This window comes from Hydra vulgaris, chromosome 03 (assembly GCF_038396675.1).
Source record: "Hydra vulgaris chromosome 03, alternate assembly HydraT2T_AEP".
NCBI classification, from domain to species: domain Eukaryota; kingdom Metazoa; phylum Cnidaria; class Hydrozoa; order Anthoathecata; family Hydridae; genus Hydra; species Hydra vulgaris.
The window spans coordinates 58,983,762-59,006,500 of NC_088922.1; the positions used below are offsets into that span (position 1 = coordinate 58,983,762).

Genomic DNA, 22,739 nt, shown 5'->3' on the forward strand with positions numbered 1-22,739 from the left:
GAGTATTGTCGTTATTAATTATAATAACGACAATACTCCTTGAAAGGAGTATTGTCGTTATTATAATTAATAACGACAATACTCCTTTCAACCACATTGCAATAAGTTTTCTAAATCTATTTATCTTAAAGAACAAAAACAAATAAAAAATTACTAATAAACTCTTTATTATTAAATTCAATTAATAATTAGATCAAGGTCAGGTTACCTCTAAGGGTCAAAGACTATTTTTTAATGACCTATATAGAGCTGTAACCACTGGGTGGGCTAGAGGAGATTAGGCCTTGCCTTAAAATATTTTATTTTTTCAAAAAGGTTATTTTACGGCTAATAATTTCAAATCTTTTGAAAATAATGACCTTAAAATTTGGATTTTATATCAAGGGTTTATTAAATTGTTAGTCCCAACCCCCAAATCAGTATTGCGGTTTCAGCTCTGCCTATACAAAACCTCATTCCACACTATTATAAAAACTATTCGGGTCATAGTTTGTATTCTGCATCTGTAAACAGTTTATTCAGAAAACGTTTTTCATATGGCACTGAGTAATAAACACCTTTTTTTGAGCAAAAATCTTTTTCACCAATTTTCTGAATATCCTGAAGACTAACTTTTTAAATTTTACAACATATTCCTTTTATTTAATTAATATTCAATGCAATATATATTTTTTACAAAAATCTAAAAAATCACAGATTTTTTTTTATTTTGTAATTTTAAATTTTAAGGTACCCACCAGGCGCTTGAAACACTCAACAAATTTGGCCAAAAATCGGGCTGACAGGCACCCTAAAAATTATCAAATTTTTTATTTTTATTTTGATTATCCACATTTTTGAATAAATAGTCAATTTATTCATCAATCAAATCAAAGTGCAAGTTCAATTTCAAAAATCTATAAAACCCCTTAACATGTATATATATATAAATATATATATATATATATATATATATATATATATATATATATATATATATATATATATATGTGTGTGTGTGTGTGTATGTGTGTATATATACATATACATATAAATATATATATACACACAAATATATATATATATATATATATATATATATATAAATAAATATATATATATATATGTGTGTGTGTATGTGTGTATATATATATATACATATAAATATATATATACACACAAATATATATATATATATATATATATATAATATATATATATATATATATATATATATATATATATGTGTGTGTGTGTGTGTGTATGTGTGTATATATATATATATATATATACATATAAATATATATATACACACAAATATATATATATATATATATATAAATAAATATATATATATATATATATATGTATATATATACATATATATATATATATATATATATATATATATATATATATATATATATATATATATATATATATATATATATATATATATATATATATATATATATATACTATAGAGCAGAGATCTAGTCAAGACAGTAAAGGCCAAGACCAAGATATTTGGGCTTAAGACCAAGACCAAGGCAGTTAAATATGAGTCTCAAGGCATCTCAAGACCAAGACTTTAGTCTGGAGACCTAAATCTCTGCTATAGAGTGTTTAGATAACAAGTTGTTATCTTATTTTTGTTACATTAATTTAGTAACACATTCCCTTGCGGCAGCAGGCTAGGTTGCAACAACTAATAAAAAAAACCTTCTTAACTGTAGTGGTTACATAACAATGAACTTTTTAAAAATCTTATCCTTGGTTTTTTCAGAAATCTTATATCGGCAGCAAAAACATGCTAGTTTCAAGCAAAAAATATTTATTTTAGTATAAAGGTTATAAATATATATATATTACATTAAATTACCATATGCCTGTTATAAAATATAATTAACATATTACCTTGTGAGTAATATTTTTTTTATTTAATTTTTTTCATAATTTTATGCTAATTTATTAAAATTAAACTTTAAACTAGTAGATTATCAAGCATCATACATGCTGACAAGGCAAAAAGAAAGTGCTAAAATTGAGCAATCTTCAGATCATTTACTTTCAATTCAAAGTGATAATATTCAAAGTGATAATCTAATGATGGATTATTGTGGTAAATACAATTTTATTAAATTTTTAAATTTTTACACATAATTTTAAAATCCCAAAAATATTTTTCAATATTGACATTTTAAAATAGTTAACCATAAATAAAAAGTCTTTTCTACCCAAAATTTGATAATTTCAAAAACTGTAATGTTAAGCTTAAAGTCTTCAAGGAACCAATTAGTGATTAGCAGTAATATATGAGGAATCATTCGATTTCTCTCTTGACTTCTTGATTCAGAAATCAGAAATTCAGTAAAAGTTCTACACCAACAAATATTCTACAAGCATTTTTTTTTTCAGAATATTTAATTACTAATGAAGTGTAATTTTAATTAGTTATGAAATGAAAACTTAATTTTTTACTAAATTCTAGTGCCTTGTTATCTATAAATGAAAAAATAAGGTACCTGACTTATAAGCATTCAACTTACTAAACTAAAACTATTATAGTCAATAAATTTAAAAAAAAAAGAACAAGTTGTTAGTGCAATTAATGCAATAAAAATGGTGAGTTGTTAAATAGAACAGCTTTTTTGTTCAACTAATTCAAACTCAATCATTCAGGCTCAAAATACTTTCTGTTTTGTGTGGTATAACCAATTTATGCAGTGTGAATTAAATTTAAATTTATTAGAGTAGTGACACTTTTCAACCGTAGCAAATGTTTTATGTTTTCAGGCATCGAGTTACTATGAATAATATATTTGTTTCCTTTTTTTACTTAATAATGGTAAATAATAAATAAATGTTACAACTAATTTGCATTAAGTTTTTCTTTTTAACTTATCTGTTTATTCATATTCCTGAAAACTGTAAAAAAATTAACATTAAAGAGTACAACTATTTTAAAGATTTTTGTATTTATTTGTGGTTTTAGATTTTTGGTAATATTTTAAAAATGTGCATGATTTTACCACATGGTAATGTTTTTAAAAAACATCATAGATGTGATTTTGATCCAAAACTTCTAAAAAATAACTAAAAAAGTTTATCCGGACTGAAAAATTTTTAAGTATATTTTTAAAAGTTTTGTAAGAGTAAATTAAAATTTTAGCAAGTTTACGTCCAAGCTTATATTTATCACAGAAGATATTAAAGTCAATTTGGTTTTAAAAACAATTAATTAAAATTAATTAATTTATGCAACAAATCAATTATAAATTTATATATTATAACATATAAATATATATTTTAAGAGAACATTGTATAACCTCTTAACAAAATTTACTTATTTTTTTGTAAGTGTTTTTTTGTATGAAAATAAAATTTAGTTGTGGATTTGATAAACACGATCTAAAAAGTAAGTAAAAGTAAGACCTTAAAAGAAGTTGATAAACAGACTGTAATCCTTTTTCGAAAAATTAACAGCATGAAAAAGCAAAATTTGATTGGAACTCAACTGATATTGCTAAAAGAAGCCATAAAAGAAAAACATCTTCTGCTGTTGAAACAAATCAAACGAAATGGATTTGAAGGTGCTTATAAGATTGGCGAATAAATTAAAAATGACCACATAATCAAGATTTCCATAATATTTTTTCAATATTTACATTTGATATTTCCTTTTGGTATTATATTAATATAATATATCTTCCAAATATAATGATAGTAAAGTTAAAACACAAAATTGCTTCCTGTTTTTTTTAGGGATGCCTGCAAGTAAGGAAAGCATTTATTTGGAATCTGATTGTAAGTTTAACTTAAGACTTTTTTTATCTTTAATTAAATGTTTATTAAAAACCAGTTAAAATTTATTCTATTTTAATTTTAAACACAAACTTTCAAATTTAATGTCCATAAAAACTTTTGAGTTAATCTACTGATTTTACAATTAGCTGCCTGGTCCCATAAAACCAGTCAATGTTAAGTCTGTTCAAAACCGACTATTTCTGCATTCATTCTTTTTATTCTTTATATGGTCTCTTTATTTCAACAATTTTTAATAAACAGTTAGAAAACAATTGTTTTCAAAATCTTTGCATCTGATTAATCTAAAAAAAATAATTAAAAAAAGTAGTGACCCATAATACGGATCATGGTAGATCGAGGTTTCGAGTTTGATCCCCACCACGTCCCTGGTAGTACCACGCTCAACTTGTTTCTCCACACAGCGGCCTTGTTTGTCAAGGTTTGTGTTTCAGAGTTATAGAGTTGAGAGAGGGTTATAACCACTATTAAGTAGCCTCCTCATCTGTAGTGGCTTTCTCGGCCTTGAGGAGGTGAACAACAAAAAAAATAAATTAATTAATAAAGATCTGCTTCAAACCTACTGTTTATATACTTCTTATACATAGTTTATTTTAACAGGTTTTAGTGAATGATAGAAAAGATTGATACTACAACTTGGCTTTATATTAATGATTAAAATTATGTACTTTATAGATTCTAATAGTTATTGGAGGTTGGATGCTTATTCTTTTTCTGACCAGACCCTCTGTTTATTGATTTTTAAAGAGGTTTAGTTTTACTGAAGATTTAATTTTAGTTTTTTTTTAAAGAGAATCCTTCAAAAGAGTTGCAGATGAAGACTAAATTAATTATTTATATAAACAGTCTATTTTGTTATTCTATATCACATAAATACATCATATGATCTAAAAAAATGGAATTATGACATAATAATATAAAAATAAAAATACATATCATATAAAAACAACTGGAAATCAATCTATTGCTTTTGGTACTTTTTTTTAAAGAGAAGTTTTTTTTTTTTTTTTTTTTTAAAAAATTTGCTTCCAACAAGGCTACAAGCAACCACTATTAGATTTGGAAGTTACTAGAAGAGAAAAGATGAAGATTGTAGAGCAAGATAATGATTGAAAGGCGACTTAAAGGATTGCAAATTATATGAATCAGGAAAGCAAGATGAAGGAAGCAAATTCCAAAGAACTGATGTTCGAGGGAAAAAACTAGAGGAATAAAGGTTTTTGGAGCATTTAGGAACAGCCACAGAAAAAGGATGAGACTTAATTGAATGACATGTAACATGAGAATAAATTTTAGTAGATAGCACAAGAGACGCTAGCACTTTAGAGCAGTGCCCATTATAATATTTGTAAAAAAAATAAAGAGAAGCAACATTATGACCATGTGATAATTGTTGGAGGTTGGCTGCAAGAGCAGGTCCAGCTATGTTTACAATGTGTTTTTGCACCTTGTCTAAAAAAGAAAGAGCGTCATTAGAAGATCTGCCACAGATATGGCAACAGTAATCCATACATGGTTTGATTTAGAGATAGAGAATAGAATCCAAAGTAAGAAAATGTTGAGCTCGATAAAGAGATGCAACCTTAGCAGATTTTAATTTTGCAATGGATTTGATATATGGTTTTGAAGAAAGTAAGAGTTAAATCTAGAAGATGAACTAGAAAAACCAAGGTAGATGACTCATCAAGTACATTACCATTCATAAATAAAAATTACCATTCATAAATATAGGAAGATTTAAATTATTGTGATAACAACTAGCTGAAAAAATTTGAGTTTTATCTGAATTAAGTTCACCAGCTACTGTGAGCCCCATGCTGCAGCAGTAGTGAGATCCTTTTCAAGCTCAAATACCCCTTCTAAGCAATCAGAGAGTGTTGGCTTCTTATCAAGACAAGAATAAATGGTAGTATCATCAACGAACAATGCGACCTTAGATGTGAGAATATCTGGAAGATTGGTAATGTAAATTAAAAAGAGTATAGGGCCAAAGATTAAGCCTTGAGAAGCCCCTGAAGTTACAGAATATGAAGAAGAGTGCTGTCCATTGAGGACGACTTTTATACTACAATTGGAAAGGAAGGATTCAATAATCTTAAAGATGTTACCAGATACATCGAAAGAAGAAAGCTTATGGGAAAGACCAGCATGCTGAACTTTATCAAAAGCTTTAGATATATCAAGAGCGATGGCCTTAACCTCTCCACCTTTATCTAGTGCACGATAAAATCTATAAGTTATTACTGTTTGCAAATCAGCTGTAGAACCAGATGATCAAAATCCATAATGATGATCAGAAAGTTAGTTATAAGATTCAAGATGGGAGATTAAGTGTTTGTTAATTAAAGATTCAAAAACCTTACTTATGATAGAGAGAAGACTAATGGGGCGGTAATTAGATAAATCAAAATTTATATCCAGAATTTTTGAAAATAGGGATGCTGCTGGTAAGCACTTGTTAAATAGTTTTGAAAGTATAGACAGCAGCTCCGTAGAACACTTCTGCAAGACTATAACAGGTATGTTGTCTAGCCCACAAGCTGTAGAAGAGTCTAAGCAGGAAATCACTTTAGATACAGAAGCTGGAGTGATACGGATGTCAAGCAATTGATCAACCTGTTTGACGGCTAAATCAGGTAGAATGCGATTAGTGGAACCAAAAGATGAAATTGATGAAAGGTTCTTAGCAAACAATTTAGCTTTGTCTTAAGGTGAGGTAACAAAGTCTGAACCATACAAGAGAGGTGGAATAACAGATTTGTCCTCATTTTGATACTATTAAAGATTCTCTAGAAGTCACGAGAGCCTAAATTTTGTGATGAAATACGAGATTTCATGACCTGAAAATAGCGGCCTTTGGTATTAGACATAGCCTTTTTGCAATGGTTACTAGCAGTAATAAACTGACATCTGTTTTCTCGAGCATTGTTTTGCTGATAGATATGGAAGTAATGGTTTCGATTGAAAATTGCAGCAACAGAATGTGAGGAAAACCATGAAAAAGAGGGAGGCTTGACCTGGAATCATTGGGAAGGAATAAAAGATTCCATGTCAGCCTGAATCAACGAAGTTATGTAAGAAGCACATTTGTCAGCAGGAAGACGAAAGATTTCTACCCAAGGGCCATCACAAAGAAAATCATAGAAAGAGTCCCAGTCAGCTTTAAGATGTTTGTAAGAGGTATGATGATAGGGGGATTCAGATGAAGAAGAATGAGATGATAGTTTTAGAGAGATTAAATTGTGATCAGAAGCACCTTAGAGTAAATGTGAAGAAACTGAGCACTGGCTAGGATCAGAAACAAGACATAAGTAAAGTAGAGAAGGTAAATGATTCGAGTTGTCTTGAAAGTGAGTTGGAAAGTTGACTATTTGACTAGTGAGGGATTGAGGAATGTAAAAGTTCTGGGTTTTAATGCCTGCAGAGTCATGACACTAGAGCCAAGCCATTTATTGTGATGAGCATTAAAATCACCAACAACAACAATATTGGCTGATGATCAGAAATAACATCAAAAAGAGTGCAGTCTTAAAATGAAGGAGAGCGATATAGAAAAGCGATAGAGTGAAGTTAAAGGAAAATAACCATCAACACAAAGATTACAAGCTGAGACAGCTGAACTCAAATTAGTCTCACAAAGAGCAAGTAGGTCTGTTGAACTTTGCAAGAGATAAAACTCAACAGAAGAAAAGTTACTTTAAAGTCTACAAATATAAGTCAATGATAGGTTTGGAGAACTTGGTGATGACGATGGTTTTTTGTGTTTTATAGTTTTTGGTACTTTATTCATTTTTAAATTTGTTAAAGAACTTGACTTAAAGCATCGATAGTAATCAGTACACTGTCTAATAGCCCAAGCAATTGCCTCATTACTATCAATAAACCCTAAGCCGTAACAAAGGTCTCCAAATGTGGCCTTGGCAATGCACACCAAAAGTACAAACAGGGACACCATCCATGCACAACATGGCGCTATTAATACTTTGATATTTTTCAGCTGGTGATGGAATCAGCCTCTCTGAGAGCTACTACAGAGTTCGGGAAACCTGACTACCAGCCGGCCTCAGAATCATAAAACTGAGTTTTAGAGCTGTACCCTTATTAGAAGATAATAGAATGAGTTGCCTAGTCATAAAAATAAGAGACACAAGCATAACCCATGCATTGAGTCAGGAAGTTCCAGCATTCAATATCCTAAACTGGAAACAATGTATTAAAAAACATCTGCACCAGCCTAATAGATGAAAAAGGGGTGCGAGGCTGGTCAACAGATATAATATGTTTACACCTTAAGTCTTTGCCTAGGAGGCCTTCTACAAGACTGTAGCCAGATGCATTTAACATCTGCCCAAGATGAGTATTTTTATTAAGACATTATCTCTAGCCTTTACTCAACCAAGAGCCCCAAGGCAGGGGGTGTTTTAAGTCAGAGTTGGATTCTTCTTGCCTTTGCCTAAAAAAGGGTATCCTACAAGTCAGTGGACATAAAGCAGGTTGTACTTGGTTATATGTTACCAGAAGCAGGATAATCTGACTTGACAAAGGTTTAATAAAGAAAATTTTTTAATTTTCTCAATTAAACAGTCTTATTGTTTATAAGAAAATTGTTTTGAATCTTTTTTTTTGAAGCTTTTATAGTGCTCTGTTTTTGTTACAAAACATTTTTTTATAATTAATAACATAAACTTTAATTGTTTATGCAACACAATGATTACATATAGGTGAACAGTCAATCCATCCAGTCACATAGACCTGGGAGACACGGTAATAAAAAACAGGTTGTAGATTGTGTCGTTGAATAAAAAATAAAAATTATAAGAAAATATAAAATGAGTGGTAAGACTTTTGTGAAGTAAAAGAACGAAGTGCAGATGCTTGGGGGTGGGGGTGGGGGGTGGTGGCGAAATAACTAATTTATTCTATTCGTTCTGTTCATAGATCATATACAACAAAGAATAATTTCGATTTGCTGGTATTAGAGATGGTTTATGTTTAAGGTTTGATGGTGTGGCACATTAGTTCCATTCGGTTGTCTGGTATGGTCTCATTATGTCATCCTCCACTTTCATATCAATTGAATAGAAAGCTAAACACATTTACTTCTTGCACTTCTGAGCTAGCACATCAGTGACAAACCTGCACAAAGGATTTCAATTAGTCAAATGCACATATTGGTCACCATAGGCCACAAGTCTTCACTCTTTGCCAAAAAAGTTAGGACCCCGTACTGGTGTGGAATGATGTGCTATGAAGTGAATAGTCAACTATGGCTGATCCAATGTAAGTTGTGGAGCTTCCAAATGAATGTGTGGGTAATGTCGGGGTAGTCATTAGGTTATTGAGCGCGATAACCGCATCCAATGGGATTGCCTTATGTCTGTTTTATTGTTGTTGTGTGCGGTAAATGTAGTCGGGGCTCACCAGCCACAAAGAATGTATTTTCAATAGTTTATGTAGCACAATTATTGCATATACACTACCGCCCATAATTATTCAAATAGTCATACTTTTCAATATAAGATATCAAAGTTTTACTTATTATTGGGAGAAAAACTGAAAAGAAAATCTACCTGAGTTATGTGTTATCTTCCTGTTTATTAGGTTTACAAAAATTTCTGACATTCTGACAGCCCCTAATTCCAAACAGCCCCACACCTTAACACTACATCCATCATGTTTTACAGTTGATACCGATATAATTCACACCATTTTATCATACATTTAATAATTTGTTTCAGACAAACAATCTTCTCTTGTAACCAAAGATTTAAAATATTGACACAGCGGTCCACGCTTCTAGTCATTGATGCTGCATCTTTTATATAGTTTTGCCCACTTTAGAATTTTTATTATTCTAATTATATTTTTCAAATATTTCAATCAAAATACTTTTATGTTTTTTAAATTATTTAATAGTGCAAAAATAAGCATAAAAATTAGTTAAATAAAAAAATAACAATTTTAAAAAAAGTTAATATCAATCCAATAATTATGAACAGTAGTGTAGCTAGAGAAGGTGTCTCAACAAAAAAAGGGGATAGTGGGGCACCATGATTCACTTTTGGTTTTTATTTTGTAACTATTTTTTTAAACACATTTTTATTTAAGCGGTTAGCGCCATTTGAAGATAAACATTATACCTTCAAAATTAAATCCTTAAGAGGTCAAAAGAGGTCAAACTTGTAAAAAATTATTAAGTAAAATTTGAATTTTGTATAAAGGTACCCCATCCATGGGGTAAAAAAAACAACTTTTTCTAAAGACTCGTTATAAATTTTTAAAATTAAGAATAGGAATCATCCTCATCACTTAATAAATCAGTTTCAAAAGCAAGACTTTTTTTATATGATAAAATAGGTGTTTCTTTATCTTCCTTTTTTTTTCTTTTACTTCCTGCACAGTTTTTGTTGGTCTGTTGCTATTATAGTTCTAGCTTTCTCACAAGGTTTTCTTTTATTTTTTCTTTCAGCTGCCTTAGGAAATCCTTTAAACTGAGAAGGGGTTACAAAGTTAATAATACCAGAATCATTAGCTTGACTTGTACTTGGCTCGGAACTGACAAAAAGCTCTTGACACTTATCTGGTGAGAGTAACAAGTTATTGGTATTCAGAGTTTCTCCAGTGTTTGTTTGATAAGTAGCTGGATTGTTTCTATCAGTAACAACACTACATGAAAAATCTGCTTCTAAAAATACATTCTTTCAAAAGGAAATATTCCACTTTTCCTAAATCCACTTTGAATGTTCGTAATAGTCAAACTTTTTTCTAGTTTGATGTTAACCAAGATGCAATTTTGTAAATAGTGATTGGCACTCCAGGATGATTTAGAAGCCAAAATTTTACTGTGTCATTATAATAAACTTAAATCTAAGGGCTGCACTTTGTGACAACTATGTGGTACCCCATACATTCTGATAGAATAAGATGACTGGTTTTTGCTTTTCAAAAAAGTGTCTTATTAAGATTCTTTGCCACAATTAAGAGCTCATGAAATATAATTTACAAAATAGAGGTACTTTCCATTGAATATAGTGAATATCATAAAAAACAACAACTCCAAAAATTTATAATTAACTTTGCAACTCCGAAAACACAAATTTGAACCTCTTGCAATATAATTGACATGTTCTGATTTGAGTTATACATAAAACAATACATCTAGTAGTAACAGATTACAGCTCAAAAGGATTTATCACAATACTTTTATATCGCTGAATAATTGCTTTGTTTCATGGTACCCATGTGTCATGGTACCCTACTCTCCCTTACTCATCTTGGGCAGACGTTAACTGCAACTAGCTACTGTATGGTAGGAGGCCTTCAAGGCAAACACTTGAGGTGTAAGTAGAAAAATTTTACTGACCAGCCTTGAATCCCTTCTTCATCTATTAGGCTCACATAGATGTAAACCTGTGTTACATTGTTTCCTGTCTAAGATGATGAACCCTGGATCTTTTTGACTCTTCTCATAGGTTTTTGCTTGTGCCTCCTTGATAGTGGCTATCCGACTCTTCCTGTTATCTCCTAATAATGATATAGCTCTAAAACTCCGTTTAATGGTCAACTGGTAGTAAGGTTTCCCAAACTCTGTGGTAGCTCTCAGAGCGACTGATTCCATTAACAGCTGCAAAATATCAGAGTATTAACAGTGCCATGTTGTGCATGGACGGTGGTTAATGGTTTTGGTATGCATTGTCGAGGCCACATAAGGAACTTATTGTTACGACATAAGGTTAATTAACAGGACTGAGAAAATTTCATACCTCATTGCTTAGGAGGCTGTGCTCTATCTATGAATGAGTCAAGTTCTCTTTAAACTTAAATTATGCCAAAATTAACCAAAAATATTAAACAGAAAAAAACATCCCCGCCACCTAACTGTTTTAATATATCTTTTAAAAATATTTGTGGTCTCCAAAGTAACCTTCCATCAGTTAAATCTTACCTTTTGCATAATTTACAAGACTGGCTTGCTTTTAGTGAGACTAAATTAAATTCTGCCATTCCTTCTTCAGATTTAAGTATTGATGGGTACTATCCTTTAATTAGCCAATAGTCACAAGCTTCGCTTGGATGTATACATACGCACCAATTCGCCTCTTTGTTGTGAAATTGGGTTCAAATCTTTTGAACATTCTTTTATGTGCTTCTGTTTAGCACCTCATCATTCTATCACCTTTCACTTTATTCTTTATTGTTCTCCTTTTTCCCAAGACTGCACTCTTTTAAATGTAATTTCTGATCAAATTGACCATGCTCTCTCTCTTTACTCCACTGCCAATTTTGTTATTATTTGTGATTTTAATGCTTATGATGCTAAATGGCTTGGCTCTTACGCCACTGAGCCTGCTGGTACTAAAGTCTATAGCTTCTGCATTTATCAATCACTTACTCAAATAGCTAACTTTTTTTTTTCTCCCTTAAGTGGTTCTGACCATGCAATGATCTCTTTAAATCTTTTATCTCGTATTTCTTTTTCAGACTCACCCTATTATCACACTACTTACCACTACCCTAAAGCTGACTGGGATTCTTTTCATGATTTTCTTTGTGACGATCCATGGCCTAATGTCTTTTCTCTCTCAGTTGAGTAATGCGCCTCCTAAGTAACCTTCTGGATTCAGGCAGGAATGGAAGCTTTTATTCCTTCTCGTCTTTTCCAAGTCAAGCCTCATTCTACTCCATGGTTTTCACCATCTTGTGCAGCTGCTATATCTGATTGTAATCATCTTTTTCAAAAGAACAACTCTCTTGAGATCGATGTAAAAAGATTTTTTCTGATGTTAAGCTCCATTATTCTTAGTTCATTAAATCGTGTATCTTGTATCTTTTGAAAAATCTTCAACAGTGTCATTAACAAGGGTAGGTCTAACATTCCATCACTCATTTATGGGACTGATCTTATTACCTCTTTTAAGGTTAAGGCATAACTATTTGTTTTATATATTCTATTTCGTTTAGTATATGCTTTACTAGTGTCTTTCTTTTGTTCTGAAAATCTGTTCAAATTATCTTTTTAACTTTTTTATCCTTTCTTCCTTATTTCACTAGGGATTGACAGCTCTGTTTAGTCCTTTGATGCATATTTTTTCATTTTTTTAAACATTCATGTTTTTATTTGCAATGACAACAGGCAATTTGATTTGGATTCCTTAGTGAAAGTTGATCAACTGCTGTTTTCTAAAATTAAAACCAAAATGTTTAGAATTTTTTTTTTGTGCTCTTTAAATAATTGTTACTACATCAAATGCAACATCTGCCATAATCTGAAATTTTTCTTGATATTTTTGACAATAGCAGAAACCAGATGAAAAGAGTTATGCTACAATTGAAAAAGGTAAAAAGTTTGGAAGTGGTAATTAATTGATTATTTACGTTATGAGTATAAATGAATAATTCACAATGCATGCTAGTATTAAGGAAAAAGCCATCACTGACTCTTTAAATTTGTTATAGAATGTTGTTACTATTCAAGTTAATTATGCTAATAATGCTAGTTAATTATGCCTGGAATTTCAAATGCTTTAATCAGAATAAAATACAAGCTGCATACAAAGGAAAGAATTTTATTACAGCAATCTGGCAATGAAATCTTCAAAATGTCACTATCGACTTTCACAATTGTACAAAAAAAATTTCAAATTAAAAATTTACCATAATGTTAGGTAACTTCGACAAATAAAATATTTGTCGAAGTTACCAAAGAGACTTTTTATAAATAATTTTTTTTTTAAACATTTTTTTTTTTTTGTTGTTGTAGTTTTTGTTTTTATAAAAGGATTTGTTTACACATGCAAATAAATGTGTAAAAAGACAAAAATAGGAATTTGCGATATTTTTTATAATAAACTCTTTTTAAGTATTAAATTAAAAAAAATTCACTTTTAATAAATTAATGGACATATTCCATTATTTAAGTTGTGAGATAAAGTCTATTATCTTTAAACTTAAAGTAATTTTATTTGAGTATGACGAATCTGTTTCTTGCACTTTAGTAATTAAACATGTTTTTTGTAGATAATGTAGGTATATATACCATAAGTATATTTTCTAGGTTTGTCTCTGGTGGTAAAAAATCATTTATAATACATATGAATACAATATATAATATAGACCCAAGAATACTGTCTTGAATAACTCCAGCATAAGTACATTTCCATTTCATTTCATGCTCAAGTGTTTTTACTCTTTAAAAACAGTTGTGTTCGTAGCTATCAATCCGTGATGTGAGCTAGTTTGGAAGTAAGATTTGATTCTAATCTATTGTCATCAATCTTATCAAAAGCTTTTGAGAAATCCAAAAAGATTGTAAATATTTTTTTGAATAACTAAACAGGGAGGGTCCCAGGGATGTTTTAATACCATTAGAGAGATGTCTGTTCAAATAATTGTATCAAAAATTATTTGCTTATTTTTAATTATTATAAAAAGAAAAATATTTCTATTTCAAATTCAGTACTTAGTGCATAACCAATTTTCTGTCTATTTTGCTAATTCATTTTTTCTTCAAGAAACTACTATAACTTTTCTTCAAGAAACTACTATAGCTAGTATATAACTACATACTATATACTATAGCTATATATAACTAATGCTGCAACTAGTTAAAGTATCATATGGTTGTTAACAAAACATTAGTCTTAAAAAGAATTAACTTTTTGAAAAACTCGATTTGAAATTTGTATGAAAAACTAGCATTGTTTTGAAAACATTCATCCATTTCATTCATTAATTTCAAAATTCCTATTAAGTATAAAAACCCTGAAAATCTATTATAAATATTTAAAATAAATAGTTTTAAACCAGCAAGAGTATTTTTTTTTATAATTTTTTATATAACAGAAACCATCATTGTTTCTTTTTTGACTTGAATTTCGACTTTTTGACTTAAGAAATAATGACTACATTAAACAACTTTATAAAACTGTAATGAATATATAGCAAGTGTAACTTATTTAATGTACAAAATGTTTTTATAACATTATACATTTTTTTATTAACATTTCTTTACTTTGTTTTTTTGTTAAATGTCATAAGTTTGCAATATTTTTTCCGGACTCGAAATTTTTAAGCTTACTTTGTCAGAGTCAAGTTCAATTAGGAGTTCTAATATTTTTTGATTTAAAAGTTGTTGTAAGTTTTAAATGTGAAACAAATCGAATATAGATAACTTATTTTATATATACTTAAATAAATATAAATTTTTTATGGATAACAGTATATTAGCCTATATACTTTTTTGTTTTTGGTTTATTTCCTAAACCTGAATTTCTTAAAGTTAAATGAATAAAAAGTAATGGTTGAGTAAAAAAAAATTTTTACTGGATTATTTTTGTTTTTAGCTGTTAAAGATGTTCACAAATTTCAATTAAGAGGTATCTTTAGTTTTTTCAAGTTATTTTTAACTCTTTTAGCAGGTACATCTTTTTTATTTGTAATCATTGATTTTATTTAACCAGTGATGTATAATGTTTAAGTGCTTGTCATGTGATTAGATTGCATTTATGTGTATACCATGACATACTATTAACCTGACACCATGAAATAAAATTGACCTAACCATGACATAGCACTGTAAATAAAATTATATATGATTTTTGTATATCATATGTTGCAAACTGTTTTCTGTGTATTCAATTTTATCATTGATAGATCGGTCAAGTTGAAACTGCAAATCACAACAGTTTATTCTTTCTCAAAAGTTTTTCTTTTTTTTTTTAACAGTAAAAGTTTAATTCATTTGAAAGGTATTCTGACTCAATAAACTTAATGTAATATTTCAATGATGAAATTATTTGTAATTAAAAAAAAAAAAAGTATTTGATTTAGCGTTTTAATGTACTAGTGTTAGATTTAGTTTTTTAAATCCCTACTTTTTTATTTTTTGTGTTCTGTTTATTTTTGAAAACTTAAAATAAAAAATCAGAATCTGTGATTTGCAAATCACGAAACAAAATTAAAATTTTTTTGCTTTATCAAAACTCTTACAAAGTTTGAGATATATTTATAATTATGGTTGGTTCCTTTGTTTCTTTTATTGCTGTCATCTATTTTTTTGTTTTATGTAGCTTTATGTTTCTTTACATATATGTTGTTGTATGTAACTTTTGCTCTATTTTTCTACATGTATCTTTTGTCATTGATTATTATTGTTCTATTTATTACATATATTGAATTTTATTAAAGGTAGTTACAAAAAGATAAGACAATTATAAAATCACTGTGGAAATTGCAGTTGTTTCATACAGTGTTGAGATGTATATACAATTTTCATAGGGGTTCCTAAAGTGTTATATACATATCTTTATAAAAAAACATTTAACCATTCCGTTTTCCGTTTCCGTTGTTCATAAATGTGACAACGTTAGAAATAGCATTTGATCACATGATGAAGGATGAAAAAAAAAGATTAAAAAAAAAATACTCTGTGTGCCATTTTTCTGGCAATAAAAAGGTCTTATTTGTGAAATTCTAAAAGTACAGTAAAATCACAATAACTTGAAACCCGAGAAAATTAAACTCAATTATTTATTAATTGATTTGTTGGGTAATATGTCATAAATATTTTCAATATCTACTTATCATTTAAAGTTATTCAATTTTCATTTTTAATATCAACTTATCATTTTAAATAGCAAGGTTAAGTGACTAGTAAGTAAAATGTAGTAGTCTAACAGTTTTGCTGTACATTAGATGGAGCCAGTGAGGCTAAGGCTATCGCTCTTGACATATCTAAAGCTTTCGATCAATTTTTTCTAACCGCTTTATTACAGTCATCCTTGAAGGCCAACATTTTTCTTTATTTCTTGTTACTTCTGGGGTACCTCAAGGTTCTACCCTTGGTCCTGTTTTGTTTCTTATCTACATTAATGATCTTTTCGACAACTTTTTTTCTCAAGTGGCTTTGTTTGCTGATGACTCAACTTTTGACTCCAACAAAACTCAATACAATACTGTCGACATTCTTATACTAATGAATGGCAATCCTCTCACTCAGACCTATTCTTTATGTCTTCTTGGATTATCCTTTGCTAGTGATCTTTTTTATGGAAACCATATGTATAATCAATTGCTAAATTAGTATCCGCTAAGGTTGTTTCTCTTCATCATGATCGCCATTTTCTTACACCTGATTCCATTCTCTACCTCTACAAATCTCTTAATTGTCCCTTTATGGAATACTGTTGTCATATTTGAGCTGGTTCTTCTAATGATGCCCTTTCTCTTCTAAACAAGGTCCAAAAATGACTTGTAATTATAGTTGGATCCACTCTATCTGATAAGCTTGAACCTCTTTTTCATTGCTGTAAAGTTGCATCTCTTTCTCTTTTCAACAAATGTTATCATGGTTTCTGCTCAATAGAGCTATTATCTCTAGTTCCATCAACTAAAACTTATTCTTGCTTTGTTCATCATTCAGCAAAGTCTCATTATTTTACTGTATCTGTATCTGCATGCTCTAAAAACTTTTACTCATCTAATTTTTATCCTCGCACTTTAACCTTTTGGAACTTTCTCCCATATTTATGTTTTCCTGACTCTTACAATCTACAATTTTTTAAGTTTTCTGTCAACTTAATATTGGTTGCCTTGTTGGGTATGAATTTTTTAATATATGAATCTAAATTATATATGAATATATAGTTATTATATATATAAATATTATATATAAATCTAAATTATATATGAATATATAATTATTATATATATTATATATATAAATATCTAAATATATGAATATATGAATCTAAATTACAAAAACAAAAAAAATTGAAGGTGTTTGAAATGAGAACTTCAACTGTCACAAACTATTTTTTAAAAGAGCATTTAAACTTAATATTATGGTTCCACTTATATATATTAACATTTTTAAATACTAAAGTATAATTATATTACTATAATTTATATATAATAATATAAATAAAATATTATTATATATATATAATAATATATATATAATAATATTAAAATAATTTTCTACCAGTATATATAAATATTTACGATAGAAAAATAACATTTAAAAGTATATAAAAAAATGAAACATATATATATATATATATATATATATATATATATATATATATATATATATATATATATATATATATATATATATATATATATGTATATATATATATATATATATATGTTTTATATATATATATATGTTTTATATATATATATATATATTTTATATGTATATATATATATATATATCTTTTTTTTTATTTTGCTTCTCTTTTCTGAATTCATCTTTGTAATACATCTAAGTAAAAATCAGATTTGGATTATGATACTAATAAATAATTATTTATAATAATAAATAAATAGGGGGTAATGTGGATCTACGGATAATTTTTGGAATTTTTTTTTTTTTACTTTTTTAAATAAAAATATTTAGAAATTGTGTCTATAACAATTATGTTTATTATGTATTTACTACTATTGTATATTTTTAAAATTTCTTTAAACTTCATTCTCTCTATAATCTTGTACATACTTGTACCTAAACTTAAAAAGCCACACAAAACTTAGTCTCTAGCTTAGAATATTTCGAAACATCTTTGCATATTTTTAACTAAGTAAGATAATTATAATTATTGCAATTGCAGTAACTCTAAATTTATAAATAACTTAAACAAAATGTTTAAGTTATAAATTTAGTAGCTTTTTTAGAAGCTCTCTAAATAGTTCCATGGGAGCATGGGAGCTAAATAGTTTGTAACGAATATTTGAAGTAACGAATCAAATTAAAGGTTATGAAACAGTTAGCTCAATCATCTGAAAATTGATGACATCAAGCTAAACTTTCTCTAAAACACAAAAATGCTGAGCAAAAATAAAGTCTTTAGATATGGAATAAGATTACACAAGAAAAAATTGATTAACATTATAATCTCTAAATAGTTCTATGAATAGTTCTATGCAGATGATTTGTGGCTGATTATGGAGAAAGATGAAAAATTAGTACTAACAATTCAGTGTTGGAATAATGAAATGGAACCAAAAGGGTTTAGAAAAACATGAACAAAACAAAAGTTATGCATTTAAGTTGAGAATGAGGAAGTAGAAAAAGTGCATTATTAAATATTAAAGGAGAGATACACACTTCATATGCCAAGAGTGTTATGATGCATGGCAGTGAAACAATGCAATAAAGACTATCAATTGACTGATGGTTCGGAGAGTGCAGAAAAACAATATTGTTAGACAGAGACTAGAAATAGTGAGTGGATCTGGGTGTGTCAGGGAAGATTAAAGTGATTTGGACATGTTGAGCTTAAAAATGAAAATGATTGGATATCAGCATGAAGAGATAAAATTTGGTGGTTTGAAAGTTTCAGCAGTATTTATTATTTTATAAACTTTTTTAGTTTAATATAAACTTATAATAAGAAAATGAAATTTGATGAAAATGAAAAAAGTGAAAAACTAGCTGAAAGGAAATAATACCTATAGGGATGTCTTCCTTATTACTTAATTTTTACAGTCAATATACTGCACACAAAAAACATAATTATTAATTGACATTCTTCACAACTCATATTTAGACATTTATAAAATCATGTTAAAAGCGCAACTTTTTTTGCTTTTTGAATTTGAATTTAATTTTTAAACATTTAAAAGTTAAAAGCTACAGTAGTTTGTAATTTTTAAACTGTTTTTTTATATATTAATTTTGTACTTCATGGCTGATGATTTCCAAAAGATTAAGTTCCATAAAAAATATTTTAAATATTTTTTATGGAACTTAAAAAATTATCTTATTGATGATAATAACTTTTAAAATTTTATAAAAGTTTTGACTTAATGAATTATACAAATAAATGCTATAAATCAAAAATTAAGGACATATTGCTGCTAGTCAAAAATTAAGGACTTTTGATTGCTGCAGGTCGATTTTTAGGTAAAAAGTAAAACTAGAAAATTTATAATAAAAAAAATTAACTTTTACATTTACATAATTTAAACACAACTTTACTGGATGCTTTAACTAATAGAGAAGAAATCTGCTATTCCACCACGATCATCAAGAAGAAATGTATCATCATGTACAACAAAACAACCTTTTCCTGAACAGATGGTATCAAATATTTGCTTTCAAGGTAAATGTTTTGGATAATTAGCATATTTTAAGTAGTTTTTATATAAATGTGTTTAAATTTCATTGTGTTCTATGGTATTTTTGTAGTCAATTATTTCTTATTGACCTTGTTTGCTATCTCTCTCTATATATAATGATATAAATGCATCTATAAATCCATATAAATATAAGTATGTGTTGTATATATATATATATACATATATATATATATATATATATATATATATATATATATATATATATATATATATATATATATATATATATATATATATATATATATATATATATATATATATATATATATATATATATATATATATATATATATATATATATATATAGTAGTGGAAAAAGACTTTTATGGTAAAAAAAGTCTCTTTCAAGAACATTTTAATGACTTCAACAATCAAGCTACATTTTAATGTTAGCTTAAAGTTTTAAAACAATTAAAATAATTAAGTTTTATCGTTTTTTTTAAAAACCCCGATAATAATGACTAAAAAGTTTTTTTAATTAATAGTGTATTTTTTTTTTTTCAAGTTAAGTGCAGAGTGTTGCTACATTGACTATCTTGAAGCTTGCTTCTTCAAGGGAGTGTTGCTACATCAACTATCTTATAGCCTTCTGCTACAAGGAAGTGTCACTACATTGACTGAGGGTTTGGTTTAAGCAAGCAATCTATAATTTTTAAAAATAAACTTTATTCCAACTTTTAAACTTTTTCTGGTCTGTTTCATTAACGGTCTCTTTAAAACTATAGTTTATTGAAAAAATTTTTCGACTTTCATGCAAGACTATATATATACAATCTTTTCTTGAAACAAAAGATTAAAAACTTCGACATGATGGTCCACATTTACACTCCATGATGGTCCATTTTTTTTGTAGTTTTGCCAACTTTAGCATATTTATCATTGTTATGATTTTTATCAAAGCATTTTAATCAAAATACTATTCAATTATATAATAGTGCAAAAAATAAAAAATAGTTAGATAAATAATAGCATTTTTAAAAAAAAGAAGATATGTCATTTGAATAATTATAAACATAACTTTTTTTTGTTCATAAGTATTCTTAAATTTTTTGATTTTTTAATCTTTGGTTTGTGGTTGTCAAGCAAAAACTTGTTTTTGTGATGACACTTGATGTTATTTCAGATTTTTTATTTAAAAACTATTTTATCAGTAAAACCATATTTGTTAGTTAAAATGATATCATTAATAAAGGTTAAATAAAGGTTACTAAGTAAATTAAAAATCCATTAAATGAATTTTTAATTTAATGGATTTTTAGTTACTTTGTAACCTTTATATTAAATTTTATACTCAAACGCCCCCTCCAAGCAATGGTAGTATCATCAGTGAACAATGCCACCTTGGATTAATTTTGGAAGATCATTAATATTAGTAAAAAAAGTATATAGTCAAAACTAAAATGTTGAGGAACCCCTGAAGTTATAGAATATGAAGAAGAGTGCTGTCCATCGAGGACAACTTTTATACTAATGAAGGATTCAATAATCTTAAAGATGTTAACTTATACATCATAAGAAGAGAGCTTATGGAGAAGACCAGTATGCCAAACTTTATCAAAGACTTTAGAAACGTCAAGAGGGATAGCCTTAGTCTCTCTGCATCTATCTGATGTACAATAAAACCTACCAGTTATTACCATTAACAAATCAGCAATAGAACAAGAAGATCAAAGTACATATTGATGATTAGGTAGTAAATTATTAGATTCATGATGAGAGATTAAATATCTCTTAATTAAAGACTCCAAAAACTTGCTTATGATAGAAAGATCATAGTCAAATTGCTCTCCAGAGTTTTTGAAAATAGGAATAACAGATGCTGCTTTCCAGCAGGGTGTAAAACAAGTCTCTGATAAGCACTTGTTAAATAGTTTTGAAAGTATAGTCGACAGCTCCCAAGAACACTTCTGCAAAACTATAACAGCTATGTTGTCTAGACCACATGCTAAAGAAGAGTCTAAGCAGGAAATCACTTTAAATACAAAAGCTGGAGTGATTCGAATGTCAAGTAATAAATCAACTTGTTTGTTGGCTATATCAGGTCAAGTATCAACTAGGATTTGAATAATCAAGGCAATTTTAGAAGTTGTGATATGATATGATTAGAGGAATCAAGAGATTAGATTGATAAAAAGTTCTTAGTAATTCAGCTTTGTATTTAGGTGAGGCAACAAAATCTGAACCATGCAAGAAAGGGTAAATAACAGGTTTGCCTTTTTCATAGGTACTGTTACAGATTCTTCATCAATCTTTGAAGCCTAGTTTAAAATACTCTAAAATCTATTTTTTTTTTATCATATCTCCCTGGTCTACATAACAGGATGGCTCTGTTGGTCACCTATATACAATCATTGTGTTACAGAAACAATCATAATACACAATGGATTATAAGATTTTAATAATCAATGTTTAATAAAATTTATTTGTAACAACTTACAGAAAAATGCCAAGTTTTACTTTTGAAATATGAATTTATGAACTGTATTTTAAGAATTTATTTTTATAAACTGCTGAATGGTTAGATCTTGAAAGAAATTTGAAAAAGATGATGTAAAATTTTTTAAACTTAATCAAATTTCTCAATTTTTCCTAAACCATATAAGCATCAAAATACATCAACTTTTTCAAATGTGTTTTGCAATGAGACTATAGTTGCTATAAAAACTCATCCAAAAAGTGTTGACAATATCACAATGTTTTTTTTATCAAGTATTTTAAAATTATTAATGTTAAAAGACTTTATGAAGATATTTGTACTTGAGATGAAAATCATCTGTTTTTTCAATGGTAAA

The 22,739-nt window shown here is 28.0% G+C and overlaps 1 protein-coding gene across 3 annotated transcripts in view; it reads left to right on the plus strand.

Annotated features, from left to right (window-relative positions):
- Positions 1-22,739, plus strand: part of LOC101241649 (protein mono-ADP-ribosyltransferase PARP4) — a 199,269-nt gene that overhangs the window by 130,619 nt on the left and 45,911 nt on the right. Inside the window, exons 43-46 of one of the 3 annotated variants that reach the window (XM_065793816.1) lie at positions 1,973-2,101; positions 3,745-3,786; positions 15,147-15,179; positions 19,806-19,910. In XM_065793816.1, coding sequence (XP_065649888.1) covers positions 1,973-2,101; positions 3,745-3,786; positions 15,147-15,179; positions 19,806-19,910 — 309 coding nt within the window. The remainder of the gene's footprint in view (positions 1-1,972; positions 2,102-3,744; positions 3,787-15,146; positions 15,180-19,805; positions 19,911-22,739) is intronic. The other 2 variants (XM_065793817.1, XM_065793818.1) reach the window with 2 other exon arrangements.